At 49.2% G+C, this 20,865-nt stretch overlaps 2 protein-coding genes, 1 long non-coding RNA gene and 2 other non-coding genes across 12 annotated transcripts in view; 3 read left to right on the top strand and 2 right to left on the bottom strand.

The window, feature by feature from the left end:
- Positions 1 to 7,798, bottom strand: part of TRAF7 (TNF receptor associated factor 7) — a 43,518-nt gene extending 35,720 nt beyond the window's left edge. Inside the window, exon 1 of one of the 6 annotated variants that reach the window (XM_024102263.3) lies at positions 7,655 to 7,798. The gene's annotated coding sequence lies outside the window, so the exon portion shown is untranslated. Of the gene's footprint in view, positions 1 to 855; positions 1,533 to 5,149; positions 5,239 to 7,654 lie in introns of those variants that run through there. The other 5 variants (XM_065560279.1, XM_065560277.1, XM_005288936.5 and 2 more) reach the window with 5 other exon arrangements.
- A 275-nt stretch (positions 7,799 to 8,073) lies between these two features.
- On the top strand, positions 8,074 to 9,607 carry LOC101933302 (uncharacterized). Of its 3 annotated transcripts, none has more exons than XR_508328.4 (3): positions 8,074 to 8,184; positions 9,069 to 9,101; positions 9,422 to 9,607. It is a non-coding gene; the product is annotated as an uncharacterized LOC101933302 (long non-coding RNA). The 3 variants fall into 3 exon arrangements; XR_002888260.2 differs by having other exon boundaries at positions 8,132 to 8,247; XR_010591224.1 differs by lacking the exon at positions 8,074 to 8,184 and adding an exon at positions 8,260 to 8,298.
- On the top strand, positions 8,918 to 9,000 carry LOC112059068 (small nucleolar RNA SNORD60). The gene has a single exon (XR_002888279.1). It is a non-coding gene; the product is annotated as a small nucleolar RNA SNORD60 (small nucleolar RNA).
- LOC112059067 (small nucleolar RNA SNORD60) lies at positions 9,191 to 9,275 on the top strand. The gene has a single exon (XR_002888278.1). It is a non-coding gene; the product is annotated as a small nucleolar RNA SNORD60 (small nucleolar RNA).
- Positions 9,608 to 11,353: 1,746 nt separating the features above from the next.
- RAB26 (RAB26, member RAS oncogene family) overlaps positions 11,354 to 20,865 on the bottom strand; it is a 203,797-nt gene continuing 194,285 nt past the window's right edge. Inside the window, exons 6-9 of the mRNA XM_005288938.5 lie at positions 20,033 to 20,098; positions 16,734 to 16,790; positions 16,078 to 16,154; positions 11,354 to 15,403 (exon numbers count right to left, since the gene is read on the bottom strand). Coding sequence (XP_005288995.1) covers positions 15,301 to 15,403; positions 16,078 to 16,154; positions 16,734 to 16,790; positions 20,033 to 20,098 — 303 coding nt within the window. The 3' untranslated portion in view covers positions 11,354 to 15,300. The remainder of the gene's footprint in view (positions 15,404 to 16,077; positions 16,155 to 16,733; positions 16,791 to 20,032; positions 20,099 to 20,865) is intronic.

Genomic DNA, 20,865 nt, shown 5'->3' with positions numbered 1-20,865 from the left:
TCCCTGTCAATATCAAGGGAACTGTTGCCAAGTGGTAGAAAACCTGCCGCACCCTGGACACTAAAATCAGCACATTACAGTCTGCCTTCCTAAAACTCCCCGCAATTGGATGACTTTTTCTTCTTTATCTCCTGTCCTAAACTGTTGTGTACTGCTATCGTCCGCTGTTAAACAGCCACTATGTTCCATCCTAATGGTGGCTGCATTCCTCTGGCAGGGGCCAGCAATCCCATACGGGGATTCTTCTGGCTGAAAGGCATTCCGAGAAACACAAGCCAGAATCTCTACCCAAACATATGTAGCGTCCATTTTTTTTTACACCACTTTGAAATCGGATGACTTGCTTTACGCATGTTCTGGGTGCAACTGGTTTGCTTTAAGGACTCATCTGAAATATGCCAACCATTGCCCCCTACTAGAAATGTCACAAAAGCCATGAGAAGAGAAAAATTTCAGTGTGTGTCAGTTGTCTGTTCATATTACTACATCTCCCTGAACTTTGCTGCTTAAAACAGAAACACTCAGATGCAATGCAAGCCAGCCAACACTACTGCTAGAGAAACTTTCAACCAGCATCAGAGCAAAGGAAATAGAGACTACTGACAGCAGGGATTGGAACGGGTCGCAAAAGATAGCCAGAAACAGACCTAGGAACCCCGAGAGAACAGACCCTTGATTCCTTCAGATAAATTTGTGACAATGGTGATTTCCAAATGTAAGTGCAGAAATCTAGTAGCAGGTTTTAGATAGAAAATGTACCAAAGCCCATACTAATGACCCATTCAAACGTTTCCTTTAATAACACAGCGCCCTTTACAGCGGAGTGGCATTTTTAAGAGAAGCTGACATACAAACCTCCTTAGTTAGCATTTGTGACACATTTTGGAAATGTAGAGTCCCCCGATCACTGCACAGGAAAGGGTTAATGACGCGTCACGCTGACCTTATATACCAGCACATTCAGATATCTTAAGGTATTGCAATTAGGTGCAGGCGAAGGGCAACAGCCACTTCCAAACGGGCCTTGAATTTTAGCTCCATTCAGCTTCCTTACTCAGCTTTGCATACAGTTCTGAACACGCAGAACGCTTCCCTCACTTGTCACTGATTGCTAAAAAATAACAGCCACCTTCCGCCTGTGCTTCAAACAGAAACTCTGCCGACATGCACAGGACACTCCTCACACAGGGCTTTACCTTGCACGAAATTCACTCGGGCTAGTCAAGCTGGAAGCAAGAACCAAGCTGGCCAAGTAGCTCCCAGGACAAAGTGCTCCAGCTCCAGGCAGACTTGTACTCTTTCAAAATGTCTCTTCCACTATCTGTGTGCGTGTCTGTGTGTATCGCTGGCTCTTACGTGATGTAAACAGAAAGGCATGCAGAGAAGTGGGTGATATGTAAATTCAGCTGGAAAATCCCACAGCTCAGCCAATCGCAACTCTCCATTTCGGCTTTGTCCGGGTTGTTCTCTGAGTCCAAAGAGATTTAGACTAGCAAGGAAAACCCTCCCCACACACGGATTTACTCTGGCCTGACAAACCTCCCAGGAGAGGTTAGTACATACAGTGCTCGCTCCAGGGGGATTTTAGAACTGGGCCAAAGAAGGGCAGAAATCCTCAAACTCCTCATAGCGTTTAGCAGTTTAATAAACGGCAGCTCACGGTGTGCAGCCCTGCCCAGGGAACGCTGGGGTGACTCCATCACTTTCAAATCAACCCCCTAGTTATGTTTTATCCTAGCTCCTAAGAGTCACTGTTGACTCAGCTGTAGCCCACTGGAGGTTAAGGGGAAGAGGTCAGTTTGCAACATCCAAAACGAACCAAAACTCTGTCGGTGACATTTGGACGAACACGCAGTTTTTGGCTTTGTGTTTTAAACTGGTGGTGGGATTTTCAGATGTGCCCTGCACTGGCCTAACACAGCTCCCATTTAAATCAACGGGAATTTTACCCTTGACTTCAGTGGGAGCCGAGCTAGGCCGGGGGGGGGGGGACACGTTTGAAAATTCCTCACTCAAACCTTCGAATGCACTTATACCCCACTGAGACCCCCAACACCGCAGTGCCGGGACTGTGCCTGTTCAGGAAACCGAGCAGGCCCAGATCCCTTGCCGAAAGAGAACAAAGTGACGTCCGAGCGTGTGGGAAGCAGCGTAAAAGGGTGAAGAGCAAACATGGTTTTTAAATGCTGCTTGTTTCCGTAATCGAAGGGGGCAGAAGTAAGTCTGGGAAGGATCTTCTCCCCTGCGTCCTTCGGATGACACAGACGGAGGAGATGTGTGTGTTTGACCGGGGCCATACGCAGTCTGAAAGACTAACATTATCCTAGTGGAAGATGTATAGATTTGAAAGCCAGAAGGGACTGTTGAGATCATACATAACAAAAAAGGGCTTGATCCTGAGGGTGCTGGGCACCCACAGCACACCCTAAAGTCAACTGGAAGTTGCAGGACGCTCAGCACCACTCAGAATCAGTCCCAAGTAAACAATCCTTTCAGCTGTAATTCCCCTCCAGCTCGTCACATGCCACAGCTTCCTGCAGAGCGCGGCCTAGCCACGGGGAGTTGCACAAGCAAGAACAAACCGAACAACCTCCCAGACCTCTTGCCTCTGGGTTTCTCACTCCTGCAGTACGAATGCAGCGTTGATGGCTGTCCAGCGTGGCTGTGGAGGAGTTAATACAGATACTATTGTTACCGAACACCACCACATCTCTTAAGCTTCCTTTCTGAAGCTATTTTCACTCACTGAACGCTTACACCCCGCCCCCTTTGTGCCCCGGTTTGGCCTTGGTTGCCCAACACCACTTCGGAATATTTCACCAGAGAGAAACTGATCTTCACCTTTGCCTGGCCACACCTTGCTGGGGCATTTTATTTGCAGCTGCGCAAGATGAGCCCCAGTGCAGAGAACTCCGAAAAGCAAATCCAGCCCTTTCCAGATGGTCATATTTGAGTTTACTGTGTCATTCCTCAGTCTGATTCTGGGAAATACTGCAGGAAACTCCATCCCCACCGCATGGGAGTGAAGGCACTGGGATTGGAGAGCGGTGATCTATTTCCTCTGCCACCGATTTCCCATGCGTCCTTGGGCAAGTCATGTCATCTCTCTGGGCTCAGTTCCTCACTGTCAAATACCAAGCCCTTTCTCCCACCTTGTTCATTTAGGTTCTAAAATCTCTGGAGCAGGGCCCGGTTCTTACTATGTACATGTGCAGCACCTAGCACAATGGAGCCCCATTTTCAGTTGAGGCCTCTAGCCACTCCAGTAATACCATGAATAATAATAACTGCGGATTTCTTTAAGTGGTAACTGCTGAATGTGTGCCAAAGGGCTGACTGCACCATGCACTCAGCTCAGTGCTTCTCCAATGATGAGCAACGGTATAGCTACAGATAGGTTAAACACATGTAATGGGATGGATTGGTAAGGAAAGGGTTAATCCCGCTCTGCCCAGATCTTTGCCTTCACGGTAGGGATTGTTACTGAGCAGAACAGGGCTGGGCTACAATGGAGCAAACTCCTTTTCTGGGGCGGGGACTAAGAGTGTCTGGACTCGGACTCCGGCCATGTGGAGTCCTTAAGACTGGGCCCAGTGAGCCTTGGCTGCAAGGAACCTTTTGCCTCCCTTCCGCAGAACTCCAAAGGTGTGAGATGTTCCTCCTCCCCCTGCTGCCCCCCCCCCATCCCCTGACTGTCACGGAGAGCCACAGTCTGCTCCAAAACCCCACAGAATTCCTGCTGGGGACAAACTAGGCAGATGAAGGCCCAGGGAGGAACCTGTAACAGAAAGAGATTCTTTAGCAAGTTACTGTATGCGGCTGCAATCTCCTATTTAAAGGAAGTGTATCCAGGTTTCTGATAGTCCTGGCAGCTCGCAGAATAGCAACCTTGGCATGTTCCAAGAGCTGCACGAACGCTAACTAATGGGAACAAAACTCCCAGCGTGGATGAAGGAACCCTCTGTTGCGATTTGCTAAGGGTGGATTTTAAACAGCAATTATATTGACAATGGAGGAACTTGGAGCTGAATTTATTTTTAAACATTCAAGCTTGTCCCAGTTGCTGACACCTACATCAGTGAGCCCTTCATGCTTTGGCTAGGTTCCGCTGCCCCTACATTCCTGAGCCGTTCATCTGCCTCGGACGGGGAGAGTGCCAAGGCTGGACAAACGGGCGAGCAACACATACGCAAAAGAGGTTTCTGGGCATGGGATTTAAACTGAAACTTGTAAGTGACAAGTGCTGACCAGTGCAGAAGTTATGTCAGGTAGACCTGGTGCAGGAAGCAATGTCTTGCAACCCACACGTCCTCGATTCCCTGCAGAATCCCATAAGGCCCTGCCGGGAACCAGCATCATTTCTCAGCTCTCTCTGCTATGAGCAGCATCAGGAGCATGTCAACAAAGTACCCACAGCCCAGCCGTCTATATTCCTGGGTAACCCTTCCAGCCATACGTCACAAATGTTTGATTAGCTCCATTCAGCTTTTCCCAGAGAGCTTGGGATCAAAATCTTCAAACTTGGGTGTGGAAAGTTAGGCCCGAAATCGACATTACGGCAACTAACCAAGTGGCAACGTTTTCAGAGGCGTCAAGATCCCGCAGCACCAGTTGAAATCAACATGGACCCTTCGATGGGGGCCAGTGGCTCATGCTATTTCAGACATTGCAATAGCTGCTAGGTCCAGAATGGTTTTCCTCTGTGAGGAGTGCGGCCTATGGCAGATCGACAGGTTTTACAGACGATTTACCAGATAGTCACTCCTGTTCCCACATACACACTTCAGCAGGCCTACTGCAGGCACATCCAGTGTCTGAACCAAAGCCCATTGTAGTAAACAGGAGGGTCTCCATTGACTTCAATGGACATCAATCAGGCCATGGACAGGTTTTATTTTTATATGCATTTTTTATCCTTATTCAGAAAATTGCCCTGTGAACCCCCCCACTCCCCATGGCAGGTAGATCTCTATACCCAAGAATTATTTAAAATCCCCATGCCAACTGAACAACCCTATGCAGTTATGTATGTAAATGTATATAAATATTCATTGTCATACATTTGGATACAAATCAATTCCTAGCCTACTTGGGCATACATGCACAGAAAGGCAAGTAGTTCACACATATTTCCGTTCCTTCATCTCACCTGATGCGTGAGAGAGATTTTGGCACAGCTGTGCTTCCGGGCAGTAATACCCATAGGGGGCCAGGAAACGCCAAGAGAATCTCTCTGCATTCTTCTGCTGGGGAGAAATTGCAGAATGAAGCAAGGACCCTGCAGGGACACTGGTCTATGGGCATGGAGGTCTTGTGTGCCCCCTCACCATTACCTGGCAACACAACTCAGTCCTCAGCTAGTGTCAGTGGGAAACTCTCCAGAGCCAGTGGGGAGGGGAAGAAGGGCAATGCACAGTCCCCCTGCCCACTTCCCTCAGACAGAGGCTCGTCCAGAGAAGCGGGTAGGGATGCTGCCCTGGAGATGGCTGACCTGCCTGCCCCCATTCTGCACAGCGAGGGTAACCAGGGCACAGTCTGGCCCTCACCCACTTACACAGCCCTTCCGTCCCGGAGCACGTCGCAAATGTAACCAAACGATACTCCAGCGCTTCTCAGAGATTGCTCACCCAGCCGCCATTCTATGCTGAAACATGACAGGGACTTACCACCAATGCTAATCAGGTTAGGTCAGAGGTGAACTGAAATTGCACAGGGACTTTAAGGAGAAAAACTGAAATTACCAGAGCAGAAAGGAATGATTTGGTAGCATGTTCAAAGTTCAGAAAATACATGAATGCCACACAGGAGTTCTTTGCAGCGTAGTTAATCTCCACAGGGAGAACACAGTAACCTGCTCCTTATTTGTTACATGTGCATCAAAAGCTGTTGTCTACAGTGATCTTTCCTTTCATGTCTATCAGCAGACAGGTTCCTGATTAGTGGCTTACAATGGGATCCCAGCATGAAGGCAAGCTGAATTGAAAGAGAGCCCACGCTTCACAGCTCCACAGAACAAAAAAGATCAGTGGGCTGAAATCTGATCAAGTAGGAAAAAGTGGCTCTGGTCACATGGGCGGCAGCTAGAGGTTGGCATGAAAATCAAGCTGAACTGAAGAGCCAATCTGAGAATGTTCCATTCTATATGCATCCGAAGAAGTGGGTTGTAGCCCACGAAAGCTTATGCTCTAATAAATTTGTTAGTCTCTAAGGTGCCACAAGTACTCCTGTTCTTTTTGCGGATACAGACTAACACGGCTTCTACTCTGAAATCTGAGATGAAAGATTCAAAGAGCAATTTTCTACTCTGCCCCAAAGAGGAAGCTCTGTAACCAAAATATCCTTGAGGCAATTGCAGAATCTTACTACTAAATGCACATTGAGAGGCAAGTAATGGGAAAGCGAAGGACACAAACCTGGAGGAAATGTGGTTATTAAGTTGATCAAGAGAAATAGAGGACAAGCAGCAGCATATGCCCCGGGTAGGACATGCAACACAACTAGCCAATATAGATTTGAAATGCACCGTATGATAAAGAAGTACATAAAATAACACCTAGCAGAGAGAAGGTATTGAGATAAGAGATATGGAGAGCGAGAGGCAGCCAAGACTATGTCCCATAAGGAGACCTGGCTCTACTGTGCGCTGGACAGTCACAACCCCCCATTGGGATTTAACAAATTATTTAACTTTTAATAAAAGACAAGGAAACAACAATCAAGAAAGCCGCGTGCATAGCTTTATCTAGTGGCCAACTGCAGCTCTCAGCACCTCCACACAGCTGTCAACCAGTTAACTAAACACAGGTGCAGCATAGAACAGCTGTTGCAATAATGTGTCACGCTTGTCATTCCCAGGCAAGGCTAACTAATAGGAGTGCAGCAACCCACATTGACCTCACGGTGTAAACCCCGTGCATAGAGGCCAACAGCCTCTTAACCCTTGAGGTGCTGAGCTTCTTCCATGAGCTCCCGCAGCAGACCTTGCACCGAGCAGCAAGCCCGGCCGCCCCCGTGCAGGGGAGATCAAACTGCGCCCCCGTTGCAGTGCTGGGAACAGATCACACCAGTGCCCCTGTCACACAACCAGCCACAGCCTCCCGCCACAGCTCCCATCCCCATTCTCCTCACCTGCAGCCTGCCCCACAGCCCCCCCGACACACACAGCCCCCTCCCCACACTTTCCCCCCTCCCCCGACAGCTCCCATCCCCATTCTCCTCACCTGCAACCTGCCCCACAGCCTCTCCCCAGGTCTCCCCACAGAGCCCCCCCTGACACACATAGCCCCCTCCCCACAGCCTCCCCCCACCCCCGACAGCTCCCATCCCCATTCTCCTCACCTGCAACCTGCCCCACAGCCCCTCCCCGGGTCTCCCCACAGAGCCCCCCCGACACACATAGCCCCCTCCCCACACTTTCCCCCCTCCCCCGACAGCTCCCATCCCCATTCTCCTCACCTGCAACCTGCCCCACAGCCCCTCCCCGGATCTCCCCACAGAGCCCCCCCCCCCGACACAGATCCTTTACCCCTAGATGCCTCCCCCATGCCCCTCCCCCTCGTGATCCAGCCCCCACTGCCCCTCCCCCCATCCCCCGGCCCTCACCCATGGGCTCCCCAGCCACAGGGCCGGGACCCGCACCCGTCCCCGCACTCACCTCCTCGGCGGCGGCCGGACCGCGGCTGGCCGGTACCGGCCCATAGTGATCTCCTGCCCCTCCAGCTGCTACCCCGGTGCTTGCTGGGCCTGTCTAGCCAGGCCGGAAGCGCAGGTCCCAGGGCTCCTTGGGAGTTGTAGTCCCTCATCGCCAGCCCCCCGCCCCCTGGCATTCGGCTGTACAGAGAACCCCGCGTCGTATGGACTACAAATCCCAGCAGCCCTAGGCCGCCTTTCCCTGATTGGTGCTCCTCTGCTCATTCTATGCTGCAATCTATGTCATTATTGGCCACTCGGTCCGTTCTTCACACCTGCTGGCCAATCGCGCGGCTAAAGACGAGTCTCTCGTAGGACTGGTGCGTGGGGGGAGCAGCTACCAATGAGAGCCGGAGGAGGCGGGGCTTTACCGAAAAGAGGATTTGTGACTGGCTGTGCGTGAGGAGGGAGCCTGCCCAATGGCGGCCCGGCGGCGGCGGCTATAAAAGTCGCGGTAGGGGGCGGGCATACTCTCTCCGCACCGAGCTGGCTGAGGTGAGGGTGGTTCGTTGACGCGCTGAGGCGCGTGAGGGCCCAGTCTGCCGCCGGGAGAGGGGGGTGGGGTGGGGTGGGGAGGGGAGCAGCCCCGGGCCCGAGGGACGCCCCCTGGTGAGAGGGGCCGGAACCCAGGAGTCCGGGGCCCGGTGTGTGCCTGCGCGCGGCCAAGCCCCCCCGCGCTGCGGGCTCCCTGTGGGGGAGGGGTTGGACACGAGGCCGCTAACACGCTCACCAGCTCTAGTGTGGACGGGCCGGGGGCGGCTGTAACCCGTGTTAGCTGGGCGTGGCCACGGAACCCAGACCCCCTCCCCCGCCTGGCACGTGTTCAACGCCTCCTGCCTTGGGAGTGAGGCTGATTCCTGGTGTGAGCAGGGCAGGGGGGCGTTTCTCACGGGCCAGCGGGGTGGGGCTACACTGGGTGCTGAGGGCAGGGCTTGAATCCTCTGCTCATGTAGATGCAGCTTAGTGCAAGTGTGTCTGTGTAAACTGGGACTCTCATCCCCCCCATGCCAAGTCCTAACCTGCAGGGCCAGCTAATGCGTCAAGGCCGTCCTGCGTTCTGTTTCAAACTTGTTGGCCATCATAGTTTTAATGCACCTGTTTTTTTTCTACCGTAAACTTAACCTTGGGGTCCGTTACTGAGGAACCTCTTGCCCCAGTTAGAGGTCGGACAAGCTGCTGTTGTGGAGATTGTCGCATTAACCATTGCAGGATGTGTCCTGCCGAGGGTAGCCTGTGATGAGCTTTCAATTTCTGACACCTCGTATGAGTATTGCCCAAGCAGTACTTGATTACGCTTCATGCCTGAGGCTGCATGTTGTACTTGTAACTATCATGACTACTTTGAGATGTATTAAGTGGTGTGGTGTTTTTTTTTTAAGGTTACCCGATGCCTCTGGTCAACACAAGTTGAGGTGAGTCTACACCAGTGATTCTTGTTAAAATGAGGCCAAAATGAACTCTGCATGTTTCAATAGGGCCAGCAAACCAAACCCTAAACTTGAGCCAGTGATGAGCTACTTTATTTCTGACACCTCGTCTGAAAACTGTACCTGCAGTATTTGATTATGCTTTTTTGGCTGAGGCTCAGAGTAGTTTTAAAACTTGTTTAGGTAAGGGTGAAAATCCTGACAAGGACTGGAATAGAGAAGCTTGTAATCTGGGGGGAGTCAGTTTGCTACCTAATACTTTGTATTTACTGGTTGGAGTTTAACGCTGCTGTCTGTCTTTGTAGGAATGAAATGGACCAGAAGAGCTCACTTCCATTGTTGGCATCAAAACAACTGTAAAGCTCATTAATTCAAATACAGAGGCTTTAATTTGGATTTACTTTAAGGCACATGTGACCTGTGCATTTTGAATGAAACATGAAAGGTATATTGTATGAGTGAAATGTAAGTTATTAAACCAATTGAAACAATTTGCTGTTCTTTTAATGTATGAGACTTGTCTATTGATTCACATAACATGTCAGTCTTCACTCCTGGGTGAAGGTTGTTTGTGCAGATGGAGTTTTCTGGAGTGCTAGTCTAAACTGCCATAAAACTCAGTACTGTTTCAAGGGCAGGGGCCATTTCTTTGGTTTTATCTTTACAAATAAAGTATATAGAACATAATACAGGAACTTCAAGTTTTGCCTTTGTGATATGACTACCACTGGTAGTTGTATTGCTTATTGGAAAAGAGCCTGGTGGGGAGGTACAAGAGCAGGAGAGGAATATGCTGTTAAAACATTGGTGTGGAAGCAAGAATAATCATTTTATCTGGAAAAGACTATCCTTAATTCCATGCTACTCTCTAGCATGTATCTTTGGCCCAAGGTTCAACAACCCTAACCCTCCACCTTATTCTTGTGAGGTGGGGGGAGACTTATAGTTTTCCAAGACTAAATGGGGATAACACAAGTGAAGTGCCTAGAGCACACATCTAGGCACTGGTAGAGTAAGAATCAAGCTGTCGTGAATCTCCGTACACTGTTCCCCTGAAGTAACAGCTAAAACTAGCAATTCTTCTGTTTTCAAAGATGGCCTTGGGCTTTGGTAGCTAGTCCAAACAAAAAAACCCCTATTAACAAAAGCTAGAGAACACATTTTGGCCAGATGTTTAATCTAATTCTACCATAGTTGATGCAACAAGGAATTCTTTGGTTTACTACTCTGGTCTTCAGTAATGGACAGAGCTGTCTTGAGATTTGGCAAAAACTAGGCTGCAAAGAGACAGCTGGAGAAAACTGGAAACAGTTCAGTAATAGCAGGGGGATTGTACTGGATAATGGCAAATCTGTGGCAATACCAAACAACCTGTCTTCTTAGTCAAGGAGAATCTAAGAATGGCCTCTGAGCTATATTCACTTAATTTTCAATACTGAGTATGGGACTCAAATTTTCATTCTGCATTTAAGAGTATCTCATGCTAAGTCCGTGTGTATTTGATGGTATCCTGAACATGGTAGCCATGGGATAGGACAGGACATCCAATATAAAAGCTCTGCTAGCAGTTTGGGAGTAATGGTGTAAGGTGCAATGCTTTTCACAGCCTTCCTTGGAAGGTATGACCATGTAGGTTCTAGAGGGAGAGAAAGCAGATTGTTACAGAATAGTCTGTATTCACATCACTAGGGTTAAGCTGAACTGTCCATCAGTCTGTTACTAGCAGGATTTAATAGTAAATTCACTACAGTTAACTCTTGTTGAGGTGTGTGTCCAAAGAGTGGAAGGGTTAAACCTTAGATTTAACTTGCCTTGGAATTGTGCAGAAAACTCCAATGGGGGTTTTTTGATACCTACCATAAAGCTGAAGTTACAGTGGCCTAGCCTAGAGCAGTAGACAGTGTAGATGTTCTAAGCAGAAAAAGACCAGAATGAACATTGGACTCTGCCTAGAGCAGTGGGGGAGATCTGAAATGCAGTTTACTTGGCAAAGCTCTTCCTGCCCGGGTAGGGGTGTGATCTTTCTCCCCTGCTGCAATTCAATTTAGCAGTGAAGTCAATTTAAGTGCTCTAGTGGGAGAGATCAGAAAGAGATGTTTCCTACAGCAACAGAAGGTTGGTTTTTTTTTTTTTGTGGTTGGGGTAACTAAACAGCTGAGCGTGTTTTTTTTTTTTTGTTTGTTTGTTTCTACTCAGCTGAGTGCTCTCAATGTTGAAAACAATTGTAAAGACTGAGGCTCATTTAAAAAAAATTTATTAAGAGGAACAACATAAAAACTGTAAAACAAGTGACAGCAAGTTAGTGCACACAACACAGGGTTTTTAGGCTTGTTTATGATTGTACTGAATAATTCTTCCTCGCTTGGTGGCAGTAAAAGCCCATGTAAAAATAGATGCCAAGAACTCATACAAATCCCAGGAGGTGCTGCAGTAGAGTCTAGATTAGTTTTGAGAAATAGACTGCAGAAGTCAAGCAGCAGAAAGAGGGCTTGAATCAGGTGCAGTGGGATAGTCTTATTTTTTAGTCTAGGCTTTTAACCAGAAAAAAATCAGTTATTTGATACTGGTTGTTAGTTAATTTCTGCTATTAAAACAATGTTTGCTACACACCAGAGGGATTTAGTTGGGGAGGAAGGCAGGAAAGCACACTGCAGTGACACTAACATTTTTTTGCTCTCTTACATATCTGATTTTTAAATAGTTCTATTCCTACTGGCAGATTGTAAAGAATGGAGGTGGGGTTTTTTTAGGTTTACCAAAGACAGCAAAGCTCAAAGCAATGCCCTGCTAGGAGAATGGCAGCAATCTGCGAGAACTTTAGTATTCAGTATACTGGTGAGCTTTCCAGAAGGATTTTGCAATTAGTGGTCAGTGTTTGGTCTCTCCATACAATGAATAAGGCTGGTGTCTTGCAGTGGGGGATCCCCATATGCTTCTCAATACTGAGAATATTCAGGTGCTGTTAGACCCCTGAAAAGCAGTTCTGTTAAAAGCAGAATCTAATTAACAAGTTCTGGTTTATAGGTGATTTCACAAAGTTAGATACTTTCAGTGGTAGGCAGGGGGAAGCATTTTATTTAGGTGCCCCATGGAGCCACCAGACCCAAGGAAAGGAGAAGAGCAGAAAGCTCCTTGAAGGCCTTTGCTTATCAAAGAGAGGAAGTGCTCCACAGGCAACATTAGGCCAGATCCAGACTGTCACTGCCTAAACAAATCGTAGTGATGCTCTAATGTCCCCATGTATATTTCTGCTGGGTCCTCTTCGAGCCCTAGACAACTCCCTCTGTCTATGAGTTCTGCAAATACTGTAGTGACTCAGAATATTGGTACACTCAGTAGCAGCAGGGTCAATAATGAGGAGTGCCACTTATCTCCATTAATCTTCTCACCCAAAGAGGTTAAGTGCAGTCTAATAAGAGGGAATGAGGCTGGCTAGCTAAGAAAAAAACTATTTGCCAGCTGGGTGGCAGGACAGAGCTACTGATGTTAGCAGCAACAGAAGCACAGCAAAGCTCACCTGTGCACACTAATGCCATTGTCCAGACTCATTATCTCAATCTCCAACTCCTACTGCCCCTGCTGCTTCTTACAAGCTTGCAAAAACTGAAACCAGCCATGAATTGGACAATTTTAGGGTGGATAGGTGGTCTAATGTGTGACTCACAGGGTGGCTATTGCAAACACAGGGCTCTTTACACAGAGAGCAAGTAGCTTATATGTAAAAGGTAGCCTCCTGTGAGGAAACAACGTATGTGCTGTAGTTACTCACAAAATAGTTTCCCAGAGAATAGGCAGCACCTTCTCCTAGGAGAGATCTTAAACCATCTTTGCACTGCTTGAACCCATGCAAGCTGAACCATGCTGTCCACTTGCATCTTTTCTAAAGTCCACTCAGATCACAGAAGCCACATGCAGGGAGCAATCAGACACAGCTATGAGCCGGAGAGAGTGGGGATCAGATGAGTTCGTTGAATCCAGGGCAGTAGTTGCACTTCACTGGGCCCTGCTACAGGGCACACTAGCTTCATGGAGACAACTGCCAGGAAGTGCAGTCCGCATGATGCATTTCATTGCCTGCAAACACTGGCAGAACAGCACCCTGAGTCCTACCCAATAGCATGCCTGGGGGGGTCAGTTATTTATAGCAGAGAGCTGGGATCTATCAGCACTTCCCTCTTCAGGCCAAGATTCACATCATGTTATTTCACTAGCATCTAGAGCAGGCAGTGGTTGCAGTACTGTACAGCTGTCCAAAGATTTTCATCACAATATTTTTTGACAATTTTTTTTTTTTGTTTTGAAGAAAAAAGTTTACAATTTTTAAACAAAAACTGAAAAAAATTAATGGGAAATGTAAGAAAAAGTTTCCAGGAAAAAAAGAATTGCCGTGTTTGGACTAGGTCAGGGTTGTAGCTTTTGTTTTTATGACTCTTCTGTGCCCTGCTGCCGCTACTAAACATGCACCAGACTGCCCTTAACCGAGTATCTAGATTTGTAAAGTTGCCAGTCTTTGTACAGCACTCACCTTTAAAGCAGCTCATTGAGGCAAAGTGACTTTCTCGGAGGCCTGAGATCATTGCTTCAGTGGCTGGGCCTGAATCTTGCATTCCTTTCAAACTCCACGCTCCCATCGGCAGGAGCAAGTTATAGGTGTGGACGGAATGCAGCATCACAACTCAACTCGGTTCAGCTGAACAGAACAAGGGGGTGGATTTTAATGAGCTAAGTAATCCCCAACCTGCTTGCAGCTGGTGGGGGTTTGATTTGCTGATTAAAAGAACTGTTTATTTCACAATTAAAGTGGTGTTGGGAAACTCAGTGCAATTAACCCTGTTAGTCAGAAATATGAAATTTGCAACTATCTGCCGTTAAAAATCCCCTTTTGGCAATAATGTCTCTGAACTCTCCCAAAGACTGCATTTAGAAGTGCATTACAAAAATAACATTCCAATGAACAGTGCTGGCAAAGGGCTTTTAACAAACCTGTACAGTTAAAACCTATAGCATTCTCCTTGGCTTTCTTTAGCTGAAAGAAAGATCTATCCCAAGAGAGTTTTAAAGAAATCAAAGCATTGCAGTCTGAAAACGCTATCACCCACGTTAAGATAGTTAGACTAAGCTGCAATACATTGGGGTTTTTTTACTTACTCAGAATACTAGAAACAAGCAATAATGGAGAGCAAAAGCCTTTATCAAACATGTAAATAGTCAGGGTTTCTCTGTACAACAGGTATGGTTGCAGGAGCTTACTCAAAACCAGACAGCTAAGCTCTTGTCTTTTGCAGGGCAGAGCAGGAGAAGCCTCTCTAGCAAGGAATGTACGTTACACAACATGGTAAAACTGACATATGTAACAAGGGAGAGACTACAAAAATGTTTGCCTTGAAAACAGAGATCTTTCTTGGGCATGTTTATAGATCTATAATACACACAAAATGTACCCTGGGCCAAAATGTTTTCATAATTGAATTCTGAGTGGGAAAAGAAAAACAGAATGGAGCGGAGTTATGGGGGGCGGGGGGAGAGTTTCCCTCAGTCATGTAATAATACCTAGCACTTCTATAGCACCTTCCGAACATTAATCCTCACAGTGCCCTCTGCTGCTGGGTAAGTATTATCATCCCCATTTTACAGGTGGGGAAACCGAGACACAAGGAGGTCAAATGACTTGCCCAAGGCCACAGAGGGAGTAAGTGTCAAGAGCCACCATGCTAACAGGAGTTCTTGATATCTAGGTGTGCGTGTGGACCAATACCAAACTCCTCTCTGGACATGTTAGAGAAAGTCTGTGTCAAACCCATGTCAGGATTAGCAACCGTTCGCTCATAGGAATGGACAGGTCCCCAGGGACTGATGTAGGACAGACGACGTTTTTGTCCCTCTGGGAGGAACTTGAAGTTTTACACCCCACCTGAAGCGATCACAGCGTGTAATTAACGAATACTACTACAATGGGGCGTCGGGCCGCGGTGCCTGGAATGTCGGGGCTGCACCAGAGCCAGCGTCGGGGCCGCCAGGAAAGAGCCTTTTCTTCTGCTCCTTCCATTGCACATCTCCGCTCACCTTTACAAGAACACACAGACAATGAACACACATGCACATACTGTCCACGAGGAGGGAGTGTGGCACATGAATACTTGGCATGAGTCTCTGTACAGCTGCCCTGGCTGCTGGAGCCTGCGCTTTAGGATCCGCAGCATCCCGAGCCTCTGACTTCCTTCTTCACATAGTCATGGAGCTTGAATTTGGGCTCATTGGGCAGCTTCATGGACCTGTGTTTCAGCTCCCTGCGGGAGAGACAGACGCGAGGTTATTGCTTTGCCTGTAAAAGGAACCCCCGGGGAGCAAATCACAGGCAGGAAAAGCCTTTAGCAATGCCATCTTCATCGCACTGCCTTGGCTCGTTCTCAGGCTAAGCTGGGCTGGGCTAGGTACGTAGGCTGTGGTTCAGGAAAGCACGTAACCACATGGTTAAAGTCCCACGGAAGTTATGTTTCAGACATCAAGTTAAACACGTTTAAGTGCTGTCCTAAATCAGAGTTATAGATGCAAGACAACGTAAGAGAGCCTTAGAATCAACTCATCTTGCTCCTTAGATACAACTGGTACCAAAAATTAATGGAATTCAGAGTCAACTTCAATGGTTTTCAAATGGCCATTTCTGAGAACTCTCCCCCCTCCCCCCCCCCCCCCCCACACTTATACAAAAGGGAAACAAACCCCAGAGGCTGGTTTAAAGATGGGGGCTGTGATTCTGTCTTGGTGGCAGGGTGAAGCGAGCTGACACACGCCGTACCGTGGCACGCTAAGATCATGCCATGGCAATGTCAGGCTGTAGTTTTTGTTTCATTGTTTAACGTTCAGTGAACTCGTTTTGTGGCAGTGCGGGAAGGGAGCGGAGATCTGGGAGCGGTGCAGACTGCATTCCAACAGGAGAGCTGCAGTAGGACAGTTAACTTACTTTGCAATGGCTGTAAAGGCCAAGTCGACATTCAAGCCGCTTTTCGCGCTGGTCTCCATGAAAGGCACTCCGTACTCCTGCAAGACAAGACCCGTCTCAGTACAAGACCCATCAGTGGCCCAGAACAGGCCACGGGTTCCTGCTGTCTGCCTGGTACAAGAGAGCCCAGCTCCAACACAGTCTCTAACAAACCCATCTGACTCCGGCTGTGCAAAGTGACAAAGGCTTTGTAACCTGACCCTGCCAGAGGGTTCTTGAGGGGAACGTGGCGTTTAGGGGAAACTCAGGGAGGACAGGAGGGTTTGCTGGGAAAAATACCAGGAGGAGGGTTATTCTGCAAAGCACTGAAAACAGCAGCGAGGTGGCAAAGCGAGGGCAGCGTGAGGGGTGAGAAGGAGCTGGGAAAGCACAAGGAGAGGCAAAGGAGGAGAGAGAGGGGGAAAGAAACACAAGAAACGAAAGTCAAGCAATCCAAGGCAGCACCGCGCAGGCTCCTTCCCACTACAGACTGGCCCCTGCACCACCCTTCAGCACTGGGGGCTCGTTGTTTAGCTGATGTAGCCTCACAGCTTAACCGTAAATGCAACTTTCCCAAGCAAGTGCAAGCAGCAGCTAATTTATCTGGGCGAAGTCTTGGGCTGCGAGGAGACACGTACCTTGGCCAATTTCTCTCCATCTTCCCTTTTTACCACTCTGTCCTGGGTCGAATCCACCTAGCAGCGATAACGACAAAGAGCAATTTGCAATGGATCAGCAGAGCAATGTCAGGCGAAGCTCTGGAGTGCAGGGTGACCCAGACATGAATAGTACAGTCACTCAGCATCCCCGCCCCACGCCACTTCACCAGGAAATCACATTTCACTTTCTCTACAAGAGAGCTGGGCCCAAGGAGGCGGCATCTTTTCTCCCAGACACGTGCTTGAGACCAGCTTGAGTTGCTGCAGCCGGGAAAGCACAAGGAGGGCTAAGGCTGCAATTTCTGTGCCATGATTTGTTGCTCTATGAAAGAGGCATATGGTCTAATGCTCAGAGCGAGAGAGAGAACTGGGACTCCTGGGTTCCATCCACGGCTCTGTCATTAACTTAACCTTGAACAAATCCTCTTAGCTACTCTGTGCCTCTATTTCCCATCTATAACACGGAGAGACGATACTTCCCTGTGTCGCGGGGGATGGGAGACAGCATTAACTTATGCCTGTTGAATGCTTCGAGATCCTTGAATGACCGCTCAATAGAAGGCAGAAAGGCTAGAATTATCGAGTTGGAGAACTAAGCAATGAATCGACGCACTCTTGGCTTCAGCCCTAGAGGGAGATTGAAGCTGCACTTGTCCAAGGAGTCTCCTGCAATGAATGGATGGAGTGGCAGGGCTGCCCTAAACCGAGTCAACAGGGAAACAAGCACACATCTGATGTTCTCTCTCTACCCAGCAAAGATACAATCAATCCAGGTCAACCGCCGGGTCCCTGCTCTCTGGATAAAGGGGAAGGAGCCATGCGCGGGGTCAGGGGTGCAGAGCAATGTACCCTGAGGGTGTGGAAGAGTAGGCTGGAGTGGAAATTAAATTCAATGAGTTCCAGACGGGCTCACCAAGACATTCACTTCAAAGAAGGTCCTAGAGACACCCTGGAACGAACAAGAGAGGCCCTTCAATAGACCACTGGTCCATGCACACCCAGGCAGACGCATGCAGGTCCCGATCCGACTCCTCGTCCAGCAGTTGGCACGATGCAATAAACAAGAAGTGTTTGTAATTCGCTTAGGTTAGCGGAAACCACCAGCACTGCGTCGGAGTTGGCCTCTCGTTCCCAGCAGCAGCCCCCTCCGTGGTAACAGGAAACAGAAAGGCTAAGGCGGAATTTGTAAGTGAGGAGATCTGAATGAAGACAAGAGCGATTTTGTTCATTCTCAAAGCTTTGCTTCCAAGTGACTATTCCTGGGAGGGCTTCTGTAATGTTCTTGCAAATCAGCTCTTACGGCACCAAGGCGAGAACAGTCTCAGGCCAACAAAATTGGAGTCTGGTATCAGAAGAATCTGACAAGCGTGCCTGGCTCTGGCTAGCGCAGCTCCCGCTCTCAAAGCCAGGGGAGCATGAGCAGGGCAGGCAGAGAAACGCCAGGCTGCTTGGATCCAGAGGGCACCTGGCCTTACTGGGAGCTGCCCAAGTTGAGGATGCAACTGGTTGGGATCCACGCTAGTTCACGAGCGAGTTGGGTTCGGCCCTTTGACTCCTGGCCAGGTGGGTGGTCACAGTTTAGGTGTTCCAGTGTTTATCACTAAGGAAAGAGAAGGCAGGGATCTGTCCGTCCAGATCTCTGCTTCTCAGGAGGGAAAGCAAGTGCTGAACCAACCCTCAGACAAGCATGATCATTGCTAGATCCCCACAGGCAGGGACCAACATATATCCAGACTCTACGGACACCTCTTCATTCTTCCCACTAAGGACCTGCTTTGTAGACTGGGGAAGAAACTCGCCCCCATGCAGCTTAATAAAGCAGATCTCCAGACAGGCCTGCGTGTTCCATACCGAACATGCCCCTGTTCCTCCAGATCCTACCGATGGAAAGCCCCTCTCATGGTCACTCAAGAATCAAACACTGGCCAAGTAATAACTCTCAGACCCAACCTGGGCTACACCCAGAAGAGAGGACATTAAGGGGGGACATCTATCGTGGTCTTCAGATACTTGAAAGGCTGCCATAAAAAAGATGGGGAAAAGTTGTTCTCTCTTGCCACAGAGGGCAGGACAAGAGGCAACGGGTTCAAACTACAGTATTGAGATTAAATCTCAGAAAAAACTCCCTAACTGTAAGAACAGGCGGCCAATGGAACAGACGCCTTAGGAGGTCGTGGAAGCTCCTTCACGGGAGGTTTTCCAAAGGAGGCTGTAGCCGTCTGTCTTGGAAGGTTGAGGCCCAACAAATCCTGCATCTCGGCAGGGGGTTAGACTATGGTTCTATGAGGTCTAGGAGTTTAAACTTAGGTCAAGTAGCTACATTGCTCCGGGCTGTGAAGAATTTTGCACCCTGTGCCATGTAATTAGGTCAACCTCACCTCACTGTAGACACAGGGGCTGGATTTACTACAGCGACGGAAACCCCCCTCTGTCACTGTAGTAAGAGCCTGCACTACAGTGGCGTACAGGGGGGCTTGCAGCCCACATTCTCCCTCAGTGGAAGCCAGCAAAATCTGTTAGTGGATTGGGCCCAATGTCTGCAAAGTGCCTCAAGAGCCTTGGCGCGAAGAGGTGATAGATGCCCTACGCATCACTAACGCTGTACAGTAGGTTCCGGGCATGCTGACATCAGGCAACAATGTAACAAAGTGAAGAAACCAGAGTTTCCCCCAAGAAGTATCACCCCCCCCAATTCCGCAAACCGGCTGAGTCAGAGGAGCAGGGCTCTGCCAACACAAACCTCCCCAGACACGGGACCCCCGCCCACCTCCACGTCGGTAACCGGGTGCCCTGCCCCAGGGTCACTCCTGCAGCTGGTAATTTGGATACTCAGAAGGGGAGCCCAGATCGCTTGTAAGGGTCAGGCCCATGGATCAGCAAATGCCACAGCACAGCGAGGGCAGGGCACTGCCAGACAATTAGCCCAGTCTGCGTCCCCCTATAGCCTAATTCTCCTGATTACATTTGCTAAGAGACCTTGCTGAGGGCCCAGCAGCACCGGAAGCCTCCTGGGGCGGTTCCCTAGCGTTGAGTGATGCCTGCTTCAGGGAGCATCGGGAACAAAGTGGATTTCCTGCCAACTCATGATGGAGGCATTCCTGGGCTCCTGAGAGCCCCCAACATTTCATGCCAATGTTAGGCTTTGAAACGACGTCTGCAGATGGCTAATGCCCACTACTGCAGAGCTCCCATAGGCGGGGGCGTTCTGGACCTGACTGGCAATGAGACAGGCTGACTATCCGGAAACTAGCCTGGCTTTGTGGCCGGGCCCAACTCACCTTATTTCCCAGTAGCATGAGGACCACATCTTGCTGTGCGTATTCATGGATCTCGGTCAGCCATGCCTAGGAGGGAAACAGAACAGAGGCTGCACAACATGGGTAGAGACAATTCCGGACAGAGGAGCTCCGAGAGGGAGCAGGTCGCAGCGGGGCCAGTTCACAATCTACCCCCTTCCCAGGCCTGCCACTGGGGGACACGCCCAGCCCTAGCGGTGGGAGACGTCTGATCCATTCACTTCTTACACACCTGCTACCTGATTGATGTGTTTTGCTGTTCACATAACAGTGGCCTTTCCTCTAAGATCAAATACAGCATCCCTTTAACATCTTATCGGGGGGCCTGCAGGGAGACTGACTCAGTCCCCTCTAGCGCATGCATTTCCTATAGCCATGAGGAACGAGGCTACACAACCCGCTGGAAGCAGATTGGGTAGGTCTCAGCATCCCCCTCTGTGACGTAACACAGTCCTGTGGCGCTGAGCACCCCCTGGAGAGCAGCCTCTGATTTAAAGGGGCAGGACAGCTGGGGACTGATGAAATCATTGCAGGAAAAAGGCAGATTCCTAGCTGCGAGGGCACGTATCAACAAGGGCGCGTCGTCGTTGCTCGGAGAGCCGCTCTTTGACTGCAGACACCAGGAACGCTAACAAGATAGACCTGCTGGGCCCTGCCATTAAAGCTCAGCGCTGCCGAGAGCAGGGACACACTCAGCACGCTTACCCTGCGGGGCGGAGAGGGAGGGTGTCTAGGAATAATTTCCATAGAAACGCAGGATTGGAAGGGACCTCGAGAGGTCATCTAGTCCAGTCCCCTGCACTCATGGCAGGGCT

This window comes from Chrysemys picta, chromosome 10, assembly GCF_011386835.1.
Source record: "Chrysemys picta bellii isolate R12L10 chromosome 10, ASM1138683v2, whole genome shotgun sequence".
NCBI lineage: Eukaryota > Metazoa > Chordata > Testudines > Emydidae > Chrysemys > Chrysemys picta.
This window is presented reverse-complemented; position numbering and strand designations above follow the sequence as displayed.